The sequence below is a fragment of the Scophthalmus maximus genome, chromosome 10 (genome assembly GCF_022379125.1).
Source record: "Scophthalmus maximus strain ysfricsl-2021 chromosome 10, ASM2237912v1, whole genome shotgun sequence".
NCBI lineage: Eukaryota > Metazoa > Chordata > Actinopteri > Pleuronectiformes > Scophthalmidae > Scophthalmus > Scophthalmus maximus.
In genome coordinates this window covers 18,887,129-18,907,549 of record NC_061524.1, presented here as the reverse complement: position 1 = coordinate 18,907,549, position 20,421 = coordinate 18,887,129, and the positions used below count along the sequence as shown (strand labels likewise).

The 20,421-nt window shown below is 42.6% G+C and overlaps 1 protein-coding gene and 1 long non-coding RNA gene across 6 annotated transcripts in view; one reads left to right on the top strand and one right to left on the bottom strand.

The window, feature by feature from the left end:
* LOC124850746 overlaps positions 1 to 12,518 on the top strand; it is a 28,478-nt gene extending 15,960 nt beyond the window's left edge. For 2 of the 5 annotated variants that reach the window (XR_007031566.1, XR_007031569.1), the window contains exons 3-5: positions 1,348 to 1,425; positions 1,524 to 1,601; positions 7,921 to 8,049. This is a non-coding gene — a long non-coding RNA (uncharacterized LOC124850746). Of the gene's footprint in view, positions 1 to 1,347; positions 1,426 to 1,523; positions 1,666 to 7,920; positions 8,050 to 10,691; positions 10,782 to 12,260 lie in introns of those variants that run through there. The other 3 variants (XR_007031567.1, XR_007031568.1, XR_007031565.1) reach the window with 3 other exon arrangements.
* On the bottom strand, positions 2,299 to 12,577 carry synpo2la (synaptopodin 2-like a). Its single transcript, XM_035606138.2, has 4 exons — positions 12,299 to 12,577; positions 8,705 to 8,856; positions 7,858 to 8,576; positions 2,299 to 7,319 (listed from the first exon to the last, which is right to left on the bottom strand). The coding sequence occupies exons 1-4, from the start codon at positions 12,398 to 12,400 to the stop codon at positions 4,816 to 4,818; spliced, it is 3,477 nt and encodes a 1,158-aa protein (XP_035462031.2). The 5' UTR covers positions 12,401 to 12,577; the 3' UTR covers positions 2,299 to 4,815.
* Between the last annotated feature and the right edge of the window lie 7,844 nt (positions 12,578 to 20,421).

The window sequence follows — 20,421 nt, the reverse complement described above, 5'->3', positions numbered from 1 at the left end:
TGCCATTTTCACACGTTATATTTTAACAAACTCCTTCCGACAGATTTCACATGAGCCGCTTCAAATTTGGTGTGTGTACAAATGAGTTTTCTAGGGACTTGGCAGACGGGTTAAGGGGGGCGAATCTTCATGTCTGAAATGGCTCTGCAGTCTAATTGTGTTAAAATGACTCACTAGCGCCCCCTATAACATTTCAAATTCAAGGCCCCCATCTTTAAATTTGATGTACATTAACGAAATTTGGTACGCACATGTATCATGGGACGACCTACAAAAAACCCTCTGAGAGCCATTAGCTCAGCCCACCCGGATGTCGGTTGCATTTTGCTGCATCAAACTTCAACAAACTCCTCCTACAGAATTAATCACAGGAACTCTATATTCGGTCGTTGTCATCTAAAGACCTTTGTGATGAGAAGTCATCAAAATATTTTTACTATGTCAAACGCCATGGGTGTGGCCTCCCGTAAAAAGGCCACTCAACATGGGAATATCTTAACTAACTTTCTAAGGAATGATAACAGTCCCACCTTCAACACATTTGCATGTCGATATTGAGCCATGGTCAAGTGCGTATCATGTTTCCGCGGATACGGGCTGTGAAATACACGACACATCCTGACTTACGACACGTAATCGAGGGCCTGCTTGACACTGCTCGCAGCATGTCGTCCCTGCTAAGGACGACATGCTCTAGTTATATTTCTTCCTAACCGAGTGCATTTTGCTCTGATTTCACATGCATGAAAACTCACCAAAATTTGCACACTTGCTGGGAAGGTGTGCCAGTCATTGTCAGATGAATCTTGTGATTGGGCGTGGCAAAATGTCTCAATAGCGCCCCCTACCACATTTCTATCAGCTTTAACGTTGATGTAGATGAACGAAATTTGGTACTCACATTTATCATGCTTCTCACACATGATAACGGTCCCACCCTCAACACATCTTCATGTCAATATTGACCGAAAGTCATAGTGCCACCTGCTGGGAAAAGATAGTGACATGTTTTATACTTTAATGTCCTTTGCCTATCAGCTTGAGCAGATCCACCTCAAAATTGCTCAGAAAAGCTAAACACAATGATGATGTCATGTAGACAAATCTGTGACTTTTCGTCTGATGCCCTCCTCGTGCCGTGGCGGCAAACTTCCATTTGCCGCCATGAACCATCACACTGTCATAACTCATCCATATGTGGTCATATCTTTACCAAATTTGTCAGGCATGATAACAGTCCTGCCATCTACACAATTGCATGTCATTATTGAACCACATTTATAGCCCAACCTACTGGCAACAGAAAGTTAAAGGTTTTGTTATTTTGGTCTTCCCGCTCCCTCACAGTCCAGAACAGCCGGCGTCTCTGCCCCAGCAACAGCTCCACGTCGTGGCCGACACCGGTTATTGATGAATTTTGCAAAGGTAAAATAATTCTGAGCTAATTCTGGTCTCTTGTATTAATATCCTTAGGAATCCTGTGCAATGATGTAACTTCCTGATTTTTCTCGTATTCTTGATAGCTCAGCAACGGAATGATGGGTGGGCGCTGGGGCAAGGCTGACGGCAGTGACTGCATCGCTATGACATAACATTTCTGCGTAAGTCCTGGGGCATTGTAAAAAAAGCAGCTGCTGAATGCAGGCTGTGTACTTATCTGTTTATTGACCATTTTGACACTTACGGTACTTACAGAGCCCACTGACCTTATTTATTATTTAAAAAAACAGACATTTTCACAATATGGACCCTTTAAGCATTCTTTTGTCCCGCCTAAAATACCATGTCTGGACCCCTTAATATACTGTAATTTTAGACTCATCTCCAAACATCTATTTGATCTAAAGCCTAAGGACATTTTTGTTTAATCTGCTGTATGATCACTTTAATAGAGTCATCTTTTAATAACTGAATGACTTTCATGCTTGTATCTGACGCTGTGGGGAATTTTTTTTGTCAAGCACATATTTGACCCAAGCCCAAGGGTAATTAATTCTTGACCAAATTTTAGGATAAAGGGAAAGTGTGAGACAAGAAGGGTTGGTATAACATCAATATAAATCAGGATTTAGAATATCTGATAAATGAGCTGGTTATCTTACTGTAGTCTAATTTTTGCAGAAATTATATAATTTCATATAGAAGTAGCAGGGTAACTATTGTACATGGTTATTGTTTGTGTAGTTTTTCAATTAAAACATTGCTGTACTGCTCATTTATTTATATTATAATTTGCTTCATGCAAGTGCCAGATAACACAATCAAAAACAGGAGGCAATGTAAAGTCAGACAACTGGAGAGCTTTCATATCTAATTTTATTTGTCTTAAAAGGTATTCTCCTATTCTATATAAATGTCTACTCAGCATTAATTACAAATATTTTCACACTCATCATTAAATCCAACTACATTCAGAAAAAAAGTAGTTCATCATATTTTTTACCACAACATAACTATACCTACAAACTACATTTTATGAAGCCATAATATTAAAACGAGAAAAAGCTGTTAGACAAGTTATATTAAAAAAATTTGAATAAAATAAAAATTAACAAAAGTATCTGCCCAAGAATTATACAACTAAAACCAACATATTCTTTTCATTCTTGTTTCCCTGAACATACCCAGTGTCTCCAGATACATAGCCATTAAATATGTTTATCCTTTATCTTTTCCATAATTAAAGGGTCAGTAAACAATTCTAAAGCAACACGCGAAAAAAAAAATCTTAGTTTTTGGCTCAGCCCTGGCTCTGTAATTCCCCCAAAAATTGGTGCGGTACGCACCACACAACAAGCCGAGTGCAGTTTGTAAGCATCACTCGTTGACACCTAAAGACAGCTTTTTTCAACAGGGGCAGTACCGCCCCCCAGGGGGGTGTTCAGAGGATGAGGGCGGGCGCTGGAAGCAATAATTTTGAAAGGAGGGCGTTGAGGTGACCTTGGGGGGCGTTTGTTTTAAGGTGAGTTTACAAGCGACCTGGATAAGGGATAGGGGGGCGCAGGAATAAAGAATATTGAGAACCACTGCATTAAGACATGGCTTTGGCCTAGTGGTCAGTGTGTCAGCAGTAAAATCACAACAAACACAGAAACAAGCTTTCTCCAAAATCGCATACTGCCCCCGTAAGGGAATTACACCAGAATAAACTAGATTTGTTTCTATCACGTTCTCTAGGTTGTCAATAAAACTTCTGGTGCCAAACTTGATTGGCTATTAACCTTTCATTTTTACTGTCGGTGCGATATAGAAACTGTATAAAGGCAATCAAAAGCTTCAGTTTTATAACATCTGATCAGGACTATTTCTGAGAAGTGGGCTGAGATCTAAAAGGTTTTAACTGAGACCACATTCTGTAATCTGACCTACCCATATCAAGCCTAGAGTCCACATCCACGAACCCTTTTTCATATACTGGTGCCACTCAGTTCATCAACTTCCCCTTGCACCCCACTACAATTGAACAAAACAAAAGACACATGCCTTCATCTGTGTCAATTTTTAATACAAAATTAAAATGTACATATATCTGCAAAGATCCCACAGATAGTAAATGGGTTCTGGTGTGCCTGAGATGCCTTTGTAAGCTTTGATATCCAGAGACAGGTACATTCAGTGACAGCATGGACACTTGTTGAATGTGACCCATGCTAAAAAAGATAGAATTTCTCTCTGGTTATATGACACAACCTCACTAACAGTATAAAGAAAACTCTACAGTAAGCTGAGGCATTTAAAACATTTTAGTTTTCAACTGGTTATGCATCATTTGTAACCCTGCAGACTAGTTCATCATGGTTTTCGGCTTGATCTTGCTACAGACAGTGGATATTTTTTTTGTTTTGTGCACATCATTTAGTAAGAAAAGTACTGAATAACAGAATACATGTTTAATGAAAAAAGCCTTTCATCCAACTCCACCTGTCAACGTACTACAACATACATCTTCAGTGATTTAATCCTATGGTTAGAAAGGCAACTATTTCTTTAAAAAAACATCCAGTCCACCTCTCAAAGGACAGGCATATGGTGGACTGTACAGCATACTCCATATTATTATTAGGGTCCTGGCGCTAAGAAGCGTAAGGACCTATTTTAATCATACAAAATATTATAATTCTCTCCAATTAATCACATTTCTGGGTGCCTAAACATGCTCAAAAGGTTAATATTTGCACACGCATCAGACCTGGTGAAAATTTTTATATTGTAGGAGTCTCGGCCATGTGTGTGCCAACATGACTCGATAGAGCCCCTTACCACATTTCCCCCAGCTATTATTATTATTATTATTATTATAGTCACTCTGATAAACATGTGAATAAATGTGCTAATAGCCAAATAAATGTGATAGCAGCATTTTAAACAGCAAGTTGATATTTATTAACCATTACCATTATTCACATTCTAACAGTAAATAAGTTGACTGGATTTTTCATTTTATACAGAATCATGGCATGTTTAGATGAATTTGCCGATCAAGGGCTACTTATTTTCACTAATTTGACATTTTAAAAACCATCAGTTTGATAATTACTTGTCATTACTTTCCTAAACCTAAGGTAATATCTTTGAAATGCTGTGTTTGACCAACCAGCCAAAATGTTAGGATTTTGTATTAAATTTGCAATTATCAAGACACATTAAGACAAAATTTGAGAAATGTGAGCCATTTTGAAATTTCCTTGACAGGAGGGGTGGCAGGGAGATCTGAACAGTTAATCAATTACTATAATTGTTATTGTTTTATATTTTGGCAATACTTGACTAGTCATGTTAGTAATGAATTGGTAGTAGTGACTGATTCACTGCTTTTCATATTGCTCCTGGCCTCCAGACACGGGGCTGGACACCTCCCTTGGTGGCAACAAAATGTGGTTTGGGTGCCTGAACTGGGTTGGACTTGAGTGGGGGTAAAGAGACGAGGATACTAAGCTCAGGGGCACTCTGGAATTGCTTGGCTACCTGGAGCCCAGAGGTGTAGGATACTGGAGTATAAGGTGTAGGCACTGCGCAGGGCCGAGTGTTTGGAACAGGGGTAGCAGAGATGTTCGGGAGGCTGGGAAGTCCAGCTGGTTGGGAGGAAGGACAAGCTGGGGTTGGGGCACTTACTTTTGCTGGTGTCAATAGAAGGGCTGGGTTTAGAGAGAGAGGGGCAGGCGGTGGGGAGGTCATGCCAGAGTGAGCGAATCGTTCACCAAGTGTTGTGGCTGAGCGAGGTGCAATGACTTTGGGAACCAGAGTGGTAGCTGACATAGGTGTTGGTGTGGAGAAACGCTTGATCTCATAGACACGGGCTGTTTTGATGGGGATCTGCTTAGGTGAGGTTAATGAGCTGCCCACCATTGTTGTTGAGTAATCACCCTGCTGCTGCCTCTGGGCCTGGTAAGAAGGCATGGCTAATACATTTGTAGCACTGCCCCCATAGTTGAACAAGGCAGAACTGAGCTGGTAGGGCTGTCTTCTCATGAAATCCAGAGCTTTGATGCCCTCTCTTAGAGAACCTCCTCTACCCTTGCTGTCTGGTTTGCTTGTATCCCTCTGAGGCCCTGTAGGTATAGAGGGGCCCTGGAGTGGGTTGTACCCAATGGGAGGTGGGGCACGGACATTCGGGGAGTACTTCCACTGAGAGGGAAGGGAAGAACTGAAGGAAGATTGAAGGGGTAGGGATGCACTCTGCAAGGCCTCTTTCTGCTGGTAAGGGATCTCAGATAGGGTGTCAACTACATACATACCCATGTGGCTCTGCCTGCGAGCAAACAACTGTGCCCCCTTGCCCCCTGCCTGAAGAATACTTGGGGCTTCGTGGATGACCCAAGGCTTGGGTGCCACTGGAGGAGGCAGCCTGCCCATGCCAGCCTCACCACTCTGCTCTTCCTCTAAAGCATCATAGTTAGCATCAGTGGGTGGTTGGCCACATTTGTGTCGGGTGGACCTGTCATCCAGGTTCTGCACCATAGATAAAAGCTCAGGATTTGGGGAGTTCTTTTTGATATCTGGCACATTAAACATAGATTTGACTTTGCCACTACGTCGTCTAGCCTCAAGTAAGATTCCTGTGCGAACTGTAGGATCAGGAACAGGGGTTGGAGATATAGGGGCTGGACCCATCAATGCTAGTGAAGCCGCTTGTATTGAAGGTATAGACACTGGGGGCACAGTTACAAATGGAGCCTGATGAACAGCAGTTACTGATGATGCTAATTGTATTGTCTCTACAGAGCTAGAGACGGCTGAAGGATGAAAGGTAACACAAGGTTCTGGTGTTGGAGCCAATGGACCTTGAGGTACAGAGGATGGTGGGGAGATCACTGACAGAGGACCAGGGGGTAGCTGTGATGTTACCAATGTAGGATTAATGACTAGTTCAGAGGCAGTGGAGAATGGTGGTGGCACAACAGCTGCTAAAGCAGGACCCTGGGACATCTTTGTGACTGGTGGTCGGAACGTTACAGGGGCAGTCACAGCTCGGTTGCTGATGAAGCCAGGAGTGAAAGGACGTGCTGTTCTGTTGAGAACATTACTATTAGGTAGTTCTGGTAATGGTGTTTCAGTTGTTTGTGCAGAGCTGGTCAGAATAGTCACTGAGGCTGTGTCAGGTTTGGGTGCCACAGGTGGTGGAGGCATCACCATGCTAGCTGCACTAACTGCCGAGTAGGATAGATCACCATTACACACCTCATGGGCACCAAAAGCAACTTGATCTGGAGCCTGGGGAAGATCTTGCTGTATGGGTGTAGGCCTAGGTGGTATAATATGCTGAGGCTGGAAGTTTGGTTGCATCTGTAGTTGTATCTCTGGATGCAATTGGTACATTTGAGCCTGCTCATGGACTTGAAGCTGTTGAGGAGTCTGAGGCTGTGCTGCCTCCACCTTCTTCGCATGCTCGACAGCTCTCTTTCTCTGCTGCTCAAACAAGTGAACACCCTTGCCTGCAGTGTCACTCAACCCTGGACTTGGAGTATCCTCTGCCCCATCCCCACGACCTTCAGTGCCTGCAGTTGCCCTCTTCTCCAGCATCTGCAAGTAGTCACTATCCCAAGTTGGGTCTGGAACAGCCAAGAAACCATCTTCGTCGAACTCTGATTCGCTGCCAGGGAATACCCCATCTTCCTCTTGTGAGTCCTGACACCTGTCCTCGTCCACACTACCAAAGCTGGTGAGGGTGTACCTCTTAGAGCGCTGACGCCTCTTCTTGAACATCAGTACACCCTTGGAGTGAGGGTTGGGAGCATCAGTCAGCAAGGATGCAATTGTTCGACACTTGCTTTTGGCCTCTTTTACATGCTTGTCTTGCAGTGTCTCTCCTCGGTTCAGTTCTGCAGGGTATGAAAGCAATAGCTATTAGATTTAGTTGCATAGTAGCAAAACATCAGTACTGCTGTAAGGTTAGGGAAGTCGCAATTTTCAGATTTAATCTTTAAACCAAAGACAGACTCATGTATGAGCATAAAACTCTGTCCTGATCCCAATGTCTTTATCAGGCATGTATCTCTTAACTTTGTGCAGGAGCACTTCCAGGAAATGGAATGGAGGGATGGATTTGAATATCAATAGGCTTATGTAATGTGACATTTTACTTAACTGAAAATATTTGCAAACCAGTGGAAAATTGCATGTTGTAGGTTACTTGAAGGATAACTTCACAACAGCCACAACACATCCTCTAACTTATTATGGTATTAAGAAGATTATTACCAGCAACCAAGTGCAATGCCAAGTTCTTCCCTTTGTTCCCCACTCTCCTCCTTTCACACTTAAGTATATCTGATCAAAAAAAGTGCTCAAAAAAGAAATGTAAACATAAGTTTGGACAGCTCATGTGAAGCACATGTAAAGGTCCTAAAGTGTACTCACTGGCTTGCTTGGCCTTTTCCATGTAAGTTGTTGTAAGCTCCTCATCGATGGGTTTATTCACAGGACCCACCATGGGCACAAGCTGGCTGTGGGAGCCCAGCATCAGAGCCTCTTTTGCCCTCTCAGGGGTTACCAGTGGAACATTGGCTGGCTCCAGAAAGCCACTGTCCCCCTCTTGCCCGCCATCCCGTGGCCCTTGGTCATCTGCTGAGGAGATGATGGAGGAGGCATCAGTGGATGTCTGTGAGGACCACATTCCTGGGACAGGAGGCTGATAAATAACCTCCCTCCTTGCTACCTCCTGTAGCCCCTCTCCTCCATTTCCATCTCCCCCCCGCCGATCTAACAAAGTGGGGTAAATGTGTGCATCTGGAGCGCTGTCATAGCCACTCATCTCTGACGTTTCCCCTCCCTCAGGGGAGGCTCGTGCTGAAGGTTTCCCAGGGTTTGAGTTGCTGGGGCTGCGGCGTTTCTGCCGGCGCTGCCTCTCATAGCCTGCCACATCTGCATCACTGTCAGTCTCACCGTAGTAAGCCTCACTACCAGGTGGAGATGTCAAGCCACTGGTCAGGGAGGAGCGGCTACGGTGAACCTCTCGGACAGGTGCATGGTGTAGGTGGGTGGGTGAAATGGCACGCAGAGCAGCACGATACTCTTTGTCTATACGGGGAGATGGGGCACGGGTCACAAGCACAACAGACTGAAAACCAGCAGGTGCCCTGCAAATAAATAGAGGGTTTACAATATTAATGTGGCCAAATGAGGGCCCTTAGGTATGATATTAGAATCTAATTTCCTGAATCTTTAGTTTATCATTTGTAAAGTTTAATTATTTTGTCTCTCTGACCTTTTGACCTGGATGTGTAATATTCCAGTGGAGGTGTCAATGAGGTTCATGGCCTGGGCGTGGGATAGTCGTCCACATGCATGCTCATTGATTGACACCAGCTCGTCACCTTCTCGTAGCCCAGCCCTGCATGCCTTGCTGCGTTTACGCACCTGAATAAGCAAAGAGAGGCAAAGTTTCAAACAGTCAAATAGGCAACAAAAAGTTACACAAATATTTATTCTTCATGATTTTTTAGCGTAAGTCAAAGACAACTCTCATTTGTCTCAAAGACATATCTCAAGTTATGTCTTAAGACAAGCCCAGGTCCAAGGGATGCATGTATTTTTCTATGTAAAGCACTTTGTGTTGTATTTTATTTGTATATGAAGGACTTTGTTTTGCATTTTATTTTTATGAAAAGTGCTAGATAAATACAGGCTGATTGATTGATTTAAATGCTGATAATTAAAGGCATGGGTGTTTTACATAAATTCCAAATTCTTTCAATACACAAGGATGATCAAGTTTCAGTTTGAGGCCTGATGCTGCTATATTTTCATTCTATTGTTCCAAGATTTTATCATATTAAAGTTTAAATTTAGAAGACTTCTGGTGACGCACAACACGACATGACAGCTTAGTAACAGAGCTCTGGTATCAGCCTTAAATTTCCCCTAAAACAAGAATCTATACTAATTAAATGAATATTCATCGCTGTAATAATGAGGGGACAAAAGTACGGGAAGGAGGATATGGGTTACAAGACAATACAGAGCGAGAAACTGAGAAGGAAGTGTCAACCCGTGAAATCCCAACAAGGCCCCAAGGTATACGAAAATTTTGACTCAATCTGTATGGTGGTGAGTGAAGTTATGACTAGGGGGTTTGGTGGGCCAAACTGAGAAAAGATCTATTCGATTTTAGCACATACTTTCCAGAGGATATTAAAAATAAAAAAAAATGGAAGAATTCACGGCAGAAATGGACCAGAAAATACAACCATCTTCTACTTTGGGAGACAACTGAGACCCATCGCAACAGAAGGGAACTGGCTCCAACAGTTCCATAGGACGGAGCCTAGGGCAGCAGCAGGGCCACTTAATTACTATTCATTATTGGATTATCACAAACGTAAGATTATTTAGGGCTTATTTTTTACCCTGGATACAATGATCGTGTTGGAATATACTAAAAACATTATAAACCCCTTCCACTCCTTTCTTTTTCTTTTATTATCTTATTTTTCAACAAATAAGGAAAGGCTGAATCCTACGGATCAAAGAAAGAGAGCTGCTATCAAGGGGGCCCAGGTTGTGGCCAGCCCTCTCGCTGTCAAATGCGACATAGCAGCTTTTTTTGCTTGAAGCTCAGTTCATCATTTCCTTTTATTTTTCTTTGTTTTTATGTTCATTTTCAAGAGTGTAAAATATCTATTTTAAAAAATAATATTTTTCTCTAGTTTAAATATAGAATTGAAGCTCACAAACATCAGCACTTTTTCAGTCTTTCTCTCCATGCTATGTTATAACTAAGACATTTGGTTTTGTAACTTCAGGAATGTGTAATAAAACCTGACAGAGTTGTGTTTTTGTGATAGAGAGAGCGAGACAGGGATTAGAATTTGTCCTGCAGATCTTCTGCGGACATATGCCACATATTGCAGCTCAAATAGGGCAGTCAAGCACAGTTAAACAGGGAAATGCAGGCCAGCAGCCATCTTCATTTACTATTTATACCATAAGTCTGTTAGGACCATGGTGTTATGCCCACCCTGAAATGCCTCAGGTGTATGATAACCATGTCAACATGCCTCATAAAAATTCAAAGCAGATGTTTGAAAAAACTAAAGACAGACTGTGGTGTTGATTGAAGGTATTGCATTGTATTGAAAGAACATTGTATGTCAGATTTCAGAGATAAGGACGTGTGGCTTTTATTTGGCCTATTTACTTTTATATCCAGCTATTCTGGTTTGTTTGTAATGAAATCTCCCTTCCCCATTTAGATAATCCTTTCAAAGTGGCCTGTGTCTGTCGGTGCTTCAGGATATCAGTTATTCATTCAGTCAATCACCTTGTGGTTCCAAGTCATAAAGGTAATAATAATGATATATATATAAAGGTGCATAATCCATTGCACATATCTTTCAGTTTAACAAGCTTCCTCAATAACAATGAGTAACTGGAGACATTAAAAGCTCCATGTTATGTAGACAACCCCAAGACAAAGACAAAGTTTTGTCTTCAAAGATGCTGATATTGTCAGGGTGATTATTTAGATATATAAACATCATGATGAATATAAGAATACTTTTCAGAGAAGAATGAATATGTCATTGCCATATGGTGGCAAAAATAATTATTAACAAGCAATATGGAGTACAACTGAGGTTTAGCATCAGGATTTCTTTGGCTTGTAAATCTACAATAAATAATTATATATTTTCTGAGCAGCAAGATGCTGAGTGGTCCATGTACAAAAATAGTATATGAAGTTCATTTTTGAATGCTGGACTGAAACACACACCTTGGCTCACCTTGTGACTTGCTGCTCCTTAACCAAATATAGCTACCAAGAAAACAACTTCTGCCCAGTCAACAATTGTGGGAAAAGTATGTACATTATGTATGTTTGTACATTAAGGTACAAGTAATAGGTGTGCAGGTGTGCTAAATATACAGAAATAAGATCTCTTTGTATCAAGAAGGTAGAGCAAAGACTGTAGATAAATGATTTTTTACAACTCATGTCCCTTATGGTGATGACAAGAAGAATTTGCTCAAGGGGAGTAAAATGAGCAGAGAGCCTTTCTTTCTTTACAAATGTAATGTTTTCTTAACTTAAGTTAAAAAGATGTACAAATAAAAGTGGTGTGCAATGCTTACAAATTAGTATAATTTGAGTATTTTACAAAAAAATGTCACTGGAGACTATTTAAGCCTGACGCACAGTGATTTCAACAACTGAAGTAAATCCATTAACTTCCATTACATTTAATGCTTACCTGTGTGATTTCTACTGCGTTTCCAAATAAATCTCAGGTAACCTGCATGACCAAACATGGCTGAAGGCATTTGATTTTCTAACTGAAATGACGACGTAGTGGAAACATACTAGTTCAGATCATGGTCATAGGTGACTGGTATGAAGTATCCATAAGTCACTCAGAATATTGGCAAATAGATAAATGCATTGTAAACATTTAACTGCTCAAAGAACAACTGAAGAATTTTGTATGTTATTTGTCAGATTTTCCAGTTAGCTCCACTATAGTTTCACAGTAAGTTTGAGCTCTAGCCAGTTTAATAGGATAAGCAGCAATAATTAGCAGATATGCAACAGGCTTGCCTTACATACCCAGCTCCTGGAAGTTTAAAGTTCACCCAGTCAATCATTAATGCGCTTCTGTTTGAAGACTGTTCTCAAAAAAGATGATGACTTATAATCAGGCCCTGGTTTCAACTTTTTCACAGCTCCTTAAATCTCTACCTAATATAACGCAACTGACGTCTCACTTCTCTTTAGGAAGACTTTTGAATCTAGTGCAGTGTTCTACTTTCTGCTTTCAACTCAGTGATCTCTTCTGTCCAACCTTCTGAGTGACCATCTCACCTTAGCAACCTGAAGTGGTTTTTGATGTTCCATGCCTCCCTGGAGACGAAACCCCCATGGCGCTCCCCCGGATAACGTAATTATCATTTCTTCTGCAACCATTCTTCCTCCCTTTTTTTTAAAGCTGTTCTTCTTGTTCTTGATTATTTTCCATTCCTTTTAGTTTTTTGTTATTTCATCTGGGGGGCCCTTAGTGCTTTGGCCCCATGGTCAGTGGTCAGGGCCCCCTTAAAGAGCTCTGACCTGCTCTTTGCTTACCACTCTGTCAGGTTGTAGACTTCTCTCTGAGTCCAGCTCCAATGCCGAACCTCACACCTGACCACACCCACATGCACACACACTCTTCTGTTAGCCAACCCATACTCAGAGTGGGCCAAGAATCATAGCCACGGGGAGAGAGGGGGAGAAGGAGAGAGAAATATGATGGCATGGGGGTCTGTGTCTGCTTACACTGAGGAATGTCTGCCCCAAATGAGGCATGGAAGTGTCCACTAGAACACTTGTCCTGTCACTCAGACCTATGCCACTGGGTTGCTGATAGCCCCTCCAAAAATAGGACCACCACCTCTGCTGCTTTGCCTGCTCCTCTGCAGACCAAGGGGAAGTTAAGATTCAGAACATCCAAATGACAATATTTCATATCTGGCTAACTCTCAAAGGTCAAACCTTTAGTTGGGTCACAGCCACATTCTCAGGACCAAGACTTTGTCAGTGTGGATTAGTTATTTTCAGGTATTTTTTTGAGCTGGTTAGTCTTCCTCTGGATAAGATAAGATATTCCTTTATTCGTCCCACAACGGGAACGTTTGCATGTCACAGCAGCAAAGTGGATAGCAGAATATTTAAAAAATCAAGAAACAGATATGTACAAAATATAAATAATAAAATATATACAGAGCTGTCACAATAAATGCATATGGAAAGTAAGTATTGCACATTTAGTAATTGCAAAGGTTGAGTCCTGTGGTGTGTGTTCTACTGAGAGCAGTGCTGGTTGTACAGTCTCACAGCAGCAGGAAGGAAGGACCTGCGATACCGCTCCTTCACACACTTGGGGTGAACCAGCTGGTCGCTGAAGGAGCTGCTCAGTGCAGAGACAGTGTCCTGCATGGGGTGGGAGTCCTTCTCCACCACTGATGATAGATTTGCTATCATCCTCCTCTCCCCCACCACCTGGCTGTGTCCAACGGGCATCCAAGGATAGAGCTGGCCTTCTGGATCAGTCTGTTGAGTCTCTTCCTGTCATCCCATGCTGCTACTCCAGAAGACCACTCCATAGAAAATGTCTGATGCCACCTGTGTCAAAAAAGATCTGAATCTGGAGACATTCTTGGCTGTCATCATAGAGCCTTTAGTATAAATAATTAAACAAGCTCTCGATTGTAGTGTTGACTGAATGACTAATATTTTGAAATATAGAAGGAAAACATGCTTGATTGTATGAAAACGACTCAAATGACACAGTGAACACAACTCTTACAAAGGTTTTTGTTTTTTTTAACTTTTTCATGCTGTTGATAACTTGATAACATCACTTTGTAATGATAATAACATCCCACCACACATTTACATTTATGCTGAGAAATCTGTCACAATTAGACTGTACATGTTTTCATCTGTGTAGATTCTCATTCTTCCAGGTCATACAGTGTGGAATCTGGAGCAACTGGACTTGAGAAGTAGATTCTTGAAGACGTTTCACCTCTCATCCAAGAGGCTTCTTTAGTCATATATAGGTTGTGGTGAAACCCAGGTATTCAACCGCAGTGGGGAGTGATCAGTGTTCATTAGTGCCCCAGGCTGTTTCCAGGTTAGTCGTTGAAACTATTGTAACGATGGTCGTTAGAGTTGTTGGAATCTTCTTAGGTCATGTGTCCACATCCGTTGTTTTTGGGGTCACATGAGACTAATGCCGGCCTTAAAACTAATGACTTTCAAGCGATTTCACTGTCGTAGACAAATTTCCATTGTCCGTATAAAATCATGACAGTTCTGCTAGAGTTGAGGGGCGCTCCCGTCATCTCAATCGTTTAGTGTAAGGTGGTGATCTCACCTGTTTTAAGTTGGTCTATTTCTCGTCTTGACGTTACGATAAAGTCAACCTTGTTTGATATTATCGTAAGTTTTTAGTCTTCGCTCACGTTGATAGTGACGTGAACATTGTCTGCAACCAATAGGTGAGCTCTTTCCAGAACCAAACAGGAAGCAGAAAAGAGTGTAGGAGTCGGGGAATACATGCTCCAACATCACATAGAGACTCCGGTGAAGCCTTGAATGCTGCGGTTTCTAAACTACCTGATTGCGTGAACGGGGACAGCACAGGGGACATAGCAACCAGGTAGTTTCGACACCGCGGAGTTTGAGGCTTCACTGGAGTCTCCATTCGATTGTTGCAGCATGTATTCCCGTTGTCTCCACATTCTGCAGCGTCTTCTCTTTTTCTTGTTGGCTTATATTTTTCTGTACAGACCATTGCACACACACACTCAGGTACCTAGTGGCTAAAAGCTGCTGGTGGCTACACTGCGACTAAAAACTCTGTTCTCTGCAGGTTATCTAACTCCCGAACTGTTTACAGCCTAATGTTCTCTAACTCCTCTCTAAACTTGGTCTAGTACTCTGTCTCATATCGGTTTCTGTAGGGGAAAGGGGGAAAAAGAAAATATGAGAACAGAGTAAAATAAATAACCTTTTCATTAGAGATTTTCTTGTTAGGTGTCAGAACAGAGGTGAGATGGAACAGATGAAACAATCAATGTCGAAATTTTGTGATTTCTACTCGACTGATGTTTTTTTGGAGTGGCTTACGTTGTCCATATTAAAAACACAAGGTTATTGGCTGACAGTGAGTGGTGCAAAACTGCAGAGCCTAACCTGGATGCTACATATTTTTTGTAGGTGTCCTTCTTGGCCTTCTTCATGTCTTGTAAACACACCTGGACCATAGAAACAAGACATGAAAACATATTAGATGACTCTCCTACTACTGCTTTGCTATTAAATGAGTCTTTTAGCTAATCAAACGTACGGACTTGCAGCCTCTCCAGGCGGTCTATTTCTTGTGCACAGTGGAACCTTAGCTCCACTTTCTGCTGGTGGAGATAATCCTTGTCCTTCTCTAGGAATAGCATGTATCTTCAATAAATGATACATGAATAATTCATATAAAATGTGCAAAATGTTCTTTGGAAGTCATGCCATTAAAAAGCAAATATTGCTAACGAAGTGCAAAGTGCCCTTCATTACAAGCTGTATGTAGAATTGTTGTAAGAAAACAATTTGCTACCTGATGCATTGGGTGCGGTCGAATTGTCAGATTTGCTTAGGAAGTTTCCTAAATCTTGAAGTGACCCGGAAGTATTTCATTAGCAGCCATGATAAGATCTGTTCGGATTCTCTAAATGCAAAGGAAATGTGCTTCAAAACTTCCTTTCCTATCTCCTTTAGCTTAGGATACACTGGAAAGTAGAAATAGACACCCCGGGTCGCATAAGGACTTAGAATAGTGAAAGTCGAGTCGGATTCTCTGAGCACCACTGTTACCACTATGAATTCTCCTTTATACCTTTCCTTGACCTCATGACGTTTTTCATTGAGGTCAAGGAATGGCAGATAGGAAAAGACAATAGGAAGGACAATCCAAATCCATCCCATAGGAAAGGTGGATCAATGCTTCCTTTTCTATCTCCTTTAGCATAGGGTACACTGGACTTTCCTATGTGAAAGGAAAGGAGAAATAGTCGCCCCACGATTCATTGCGGCAGCGATATTTAACGTGAGGCGCCATTCACGAACGTAAACAATTCAATCCGATGTAGAAGAAGTACAAAAGTATGAATGTGACCCAGAAGGGACGCAGGTCATCATGTAAGTTACCGTTGCGTATGAAGCATTTACATCTGATGTCACATGGTGGTAAAACACACTGAAAAATGCTGGATGGAGCCGCTGCGTATTTTTCAAAGTTTCACCACGGCAGACGCACGTCAATAACACCCGCCGTCAATAACACCTGCCGTCGCATAACGACGTTGTATGGTGAAAGCCGAGACGGATAGGGAATCCGTCTCGGCTTTCACCATACAACGGCACCTCTGTTCGCTTTTCCTTCTTTACACCTTTCCTTGACCTCATGATTTTTTCTACTGAGGTCAAGGAATAATAGATAGGAAAAGACGATAGGAAGGACAATTCGACCGCACCCCGGTTTTCTGCCCTACCGTCTGATGGCAAAGATTTACTAATAAAACCTAGATAACATATGCCGCGCAGGGAAGGGTTACTAAAGGTTAATACTATATTAAGGGTATACTCAGAGCACACGTGTAAAGTTTCTCAAAGTAATTTATTGGTTATATTACCCTGAATAAATAATTAAAAGTGACAGACTATTCATGTCAAAAGAAACAAATAAGGAAAATATGGATCCACAAGCGCAGAAAGCGTTAGACAGGTGATTCTCCACTGGTAACCCTGTCAAAGAGCTCTTGCTCGAAAAATGACCAAAAAGTCTCCAACCGCTACTGATATGTGCCATTCAAGCACTTCATTCTAAATCCAACAAACAAGAACAAAAATTTAGGAGTTTGACACGAAGATGAATCAAAACACAGCAATGACTGATAATCTTACAAAGTCAATTGAATTCAACGCAGCGGGGGTGAAAGACTGTAAGGAGAAGATTTCTGTTTTGGAAACTCAAGTGTCCACTCTACGGAAAGAAGTCGACGAGCAACTTTTGTTATTTTGATGAATGTCTATGGTTATTATCATGACAACCAAAACAAATTGTTGTGACTGAAAGTGATGGATGTTATTTCTGAATATAGGGAAATGTATCATACTGACTGTATTTTGATTGGGGGGACTTAAATTTGACACCTGATCAGTGGCAGGATAGGTGCCCTTCTAGATAAACTATTTATCAGTATAATAACATTTTATTTGACTTTATTAACTCCAATACTCTAATAGATATCTGGAGGGACAGGAATCCAGAAGTTAGTCAGTTTTCATTGATTAAACCGAATGGCAGTTGTAAATCTATAATAGATTTATGGTTAGCAACACCTGAAATTTTAAAGTATGAATCAGATGTGTCAATTTGTATAGCACCTCTAACAGATCATCGTTTGATATATCTTGCATTGAACCCAGAAAGTAGGACTAAATATAAAAAAGATTACTGGAAATTTAACGCAGATCTGCTAAAGGATGATGAGTATGTTAAAACTATTAAAGACAGGAAATTAAGAATGATAGCAGTATCAGTCGTTGTAGTAAGGGAGTATTTTAAATTTAAGGTTAGGGAGTTTTCAATAAAATTTAGTAAATTGAAATGAAGACAACAGAGAGAATATGAGATCCAATTGGTACAGGACATAAGAAATTGCTGTAATAAGACTTTAATAACTGATGTTGATAAAAGCAACTTTATTAGCCTACAGGCCAAGCTAGATAATTTAAAAAGCATAAGATGCTTATATGAGATTTCGAGCAAAATGGATTGAGGAAGGGGGGGGGGGGGAATCATGATTTATTTCAGTAGATTGGAAAAAAGGAGACAGGGGGAAAAGGCAATTAACACATTAGTGATCAATGATGTTGACTATACAGATCATAGAATTATATCTGACGATATGTATAGATTCTACTCTAAACTTTATTCGTCCGAATATTCTATTGATGCTTTGAGCACCTTCTAGAAGTTAGACTTCTCGTTTAAAGATTATTGTAAATCTGAGATCCAAATAGCAGACCTTGGACCCTGTCATACAATCTATGTTCTAGTTTATCATTGTGGCTGAATTATTAGCGATCCTTATAAAAAAATATCAAAACATCCAACCACTAACTGTTATGGGAAGTTCATTGTTCATTAGTCAGCTAGCAGAAACACCACCTTATTTTTAAAGAACAAAGCACAGATTCCGGCAGTACTAAATGAGACCTCTCTGTTCTCTAAAGCCTCCGGTTTGCATTTAAATATGAGAAAATGTGAGTTATTAACTATTCACGATCACCCTCTGATTAATGTGTATAATATCCCAGTAAAGCATGACGTTAAATATTTAGTGATTATAATTACAAAGGATAAGAATATCAAGGAAACATCTTATATAGAAAATAGTATACAGAACAGTAGAACTATTCTCAATAGCTTTGGTGTCATGATCTTGTGTTCTCATTTCCTGTTTTATTTTGAATTACTTCATTGTGTTGTTTCACTTCCTGTCCTGTGTCTAGTTTCTGGTGTCTTGTTTTTTCCCGTGTCTCCTGCCCCTGTGATTGTCTGCACCTGTTCCTAATGTGTCTCACCTGTGTTCTAATTGCCCTGCCCTCCTTGTGTGTATTTAGTCTCTGTGCTTCCCTTTGTCTGTTGTTGGATCGTCTGTTTTTTCATGTTGTCTGGCCCGGTCTGTTCCTGCTATTTGCCCCGGTCTGTTTCTGCATTTTTCCCCCTGGCTCCAGTGTTTGGATTACCTTTGTTTGCTGCATTTTGTGGACACCTTTAGTTGGTTTTCTTTTATTATTAAACATCTTTTCATCACCTTTGCATTTGGGTCCTGCTTCCTGTTCAGTCGTGACAGAAGGATCCAACCACAAAATGGACCCAGCAGGTGATTTTTTGATTTAGATCTTTGTGAATTAATTTGCACTCTGACTTGTATTCATGGACAAATTAATAGAGACATGGGATGGGAATACAAGGAGGGGTGTCTGCGTATGGCACGCAGGGAAGTTTCCCAGAGGCCCTGGTTGAGGAGTTCTTTGCCTGGCTGGCTCAAGGACTTTTTGAATTCTCCGGACTCCCACCCAGTTTTCCAGTGTGCCTTCCAGCCAGCACCCCAGTTGGCTAGCATCAGGCCTGCGAGCATCCAGCCAGCACCCCAGGTGGCTAGCGTCAGGCCTGCTAGCATCCAGCCAGCCTCCCAGTGTGCCATCCAGCCAGCACCCCAGTTGGCTAGCATCAGGCCTGCTAGCATTCAGCCAGCCTCCCAGTGTGCCATCCAGCCAGCACCCCAGTTGGCTAGCGTCAGGCCTGCTAGCATCCAGCCAGCACCCCAGTTGGCTAGCGTCAGGCCTGCTAGCATCCAGCCAGCACCCCAGGTGGCTAGCGTCAGGCCTGCTAGCATCAGGGTTCCGAGGGTACAGCCGGTCTCCACGTCGTCAGTCGGAGGACCAATCGACACGTTCCCCGTCGTTGGTTCGGCCGACGTCTGCTCCTCCTCGGTGCCAGTCGGAGGACCGATCGACACTTTCCCCGTCGGTGGTTCGGCCGACGTCTGCTCCTCCTCGTCCTCAGTTGGTAGGGGAAAGAGTGGCGTTTCAGTTGAGGAGCTTTATGACATAATACGAGAACTCCAGGGATTTTGGATGATTCGGCTCGAGCTAAGAACAGGCCAACAATGTCGGCAGGCCTGCTGCTTGCTTGCCTCCAGCCGTCCTTCTCGTCTTCAGTCGATAGACCGATCGACACGTTCGTCGTCGGTGGTCCGGTCGACATCTGCTCCTCCTCGTCGCCCGTCGGAGGACCAATCGACGCGTCCGTCGTCGATGGTCCGGCGGACGCCTTTTCATCGTCCGTCGTCGGTGGTCCGGCCGAGCTCAGCCCCTCTACGTCGCCAGTCGATGGACCGATCGACACGTTCTTTGTCGGTGGTCCGGTCGACCTCTGCTCCTCCTCGTCTTCAGTCGATGGACCGATCGACACGTTCTCCGTTGGTGGTCCGGCCGACGTCTGTTCCTCGTCCCCAGTCGATGGACCGATCGACACGTTCTCCGTTGGTGGTCCGGCCGACGTCTGTTCCTCGTCCCCAGATGGTGGGCCGATTGACTCGTCCCTCATCGGTGGTCCGGTCGACGCCTGCTCCTCGTCCCCAGATGGTGGGCCGATCGACTCGTCCCTCATCGGTGGTCCGACCGTCGCCTGCTCCACGTCTCCGGATGGTGGGCCGATCGACGCGTCCCTCATCGGTGGTCCGACCGTCACCTGCTCCACGTCCCCGGATGGTGGGCCGATCGACGCGTCCCTCGTCGGTGGTCCGACCGTCACCTGCTCCACGTCCCCGAATGGGGGGCCGATCGACGCGTCCCTCATCGGTGGTCCAACCGTCGCCTGC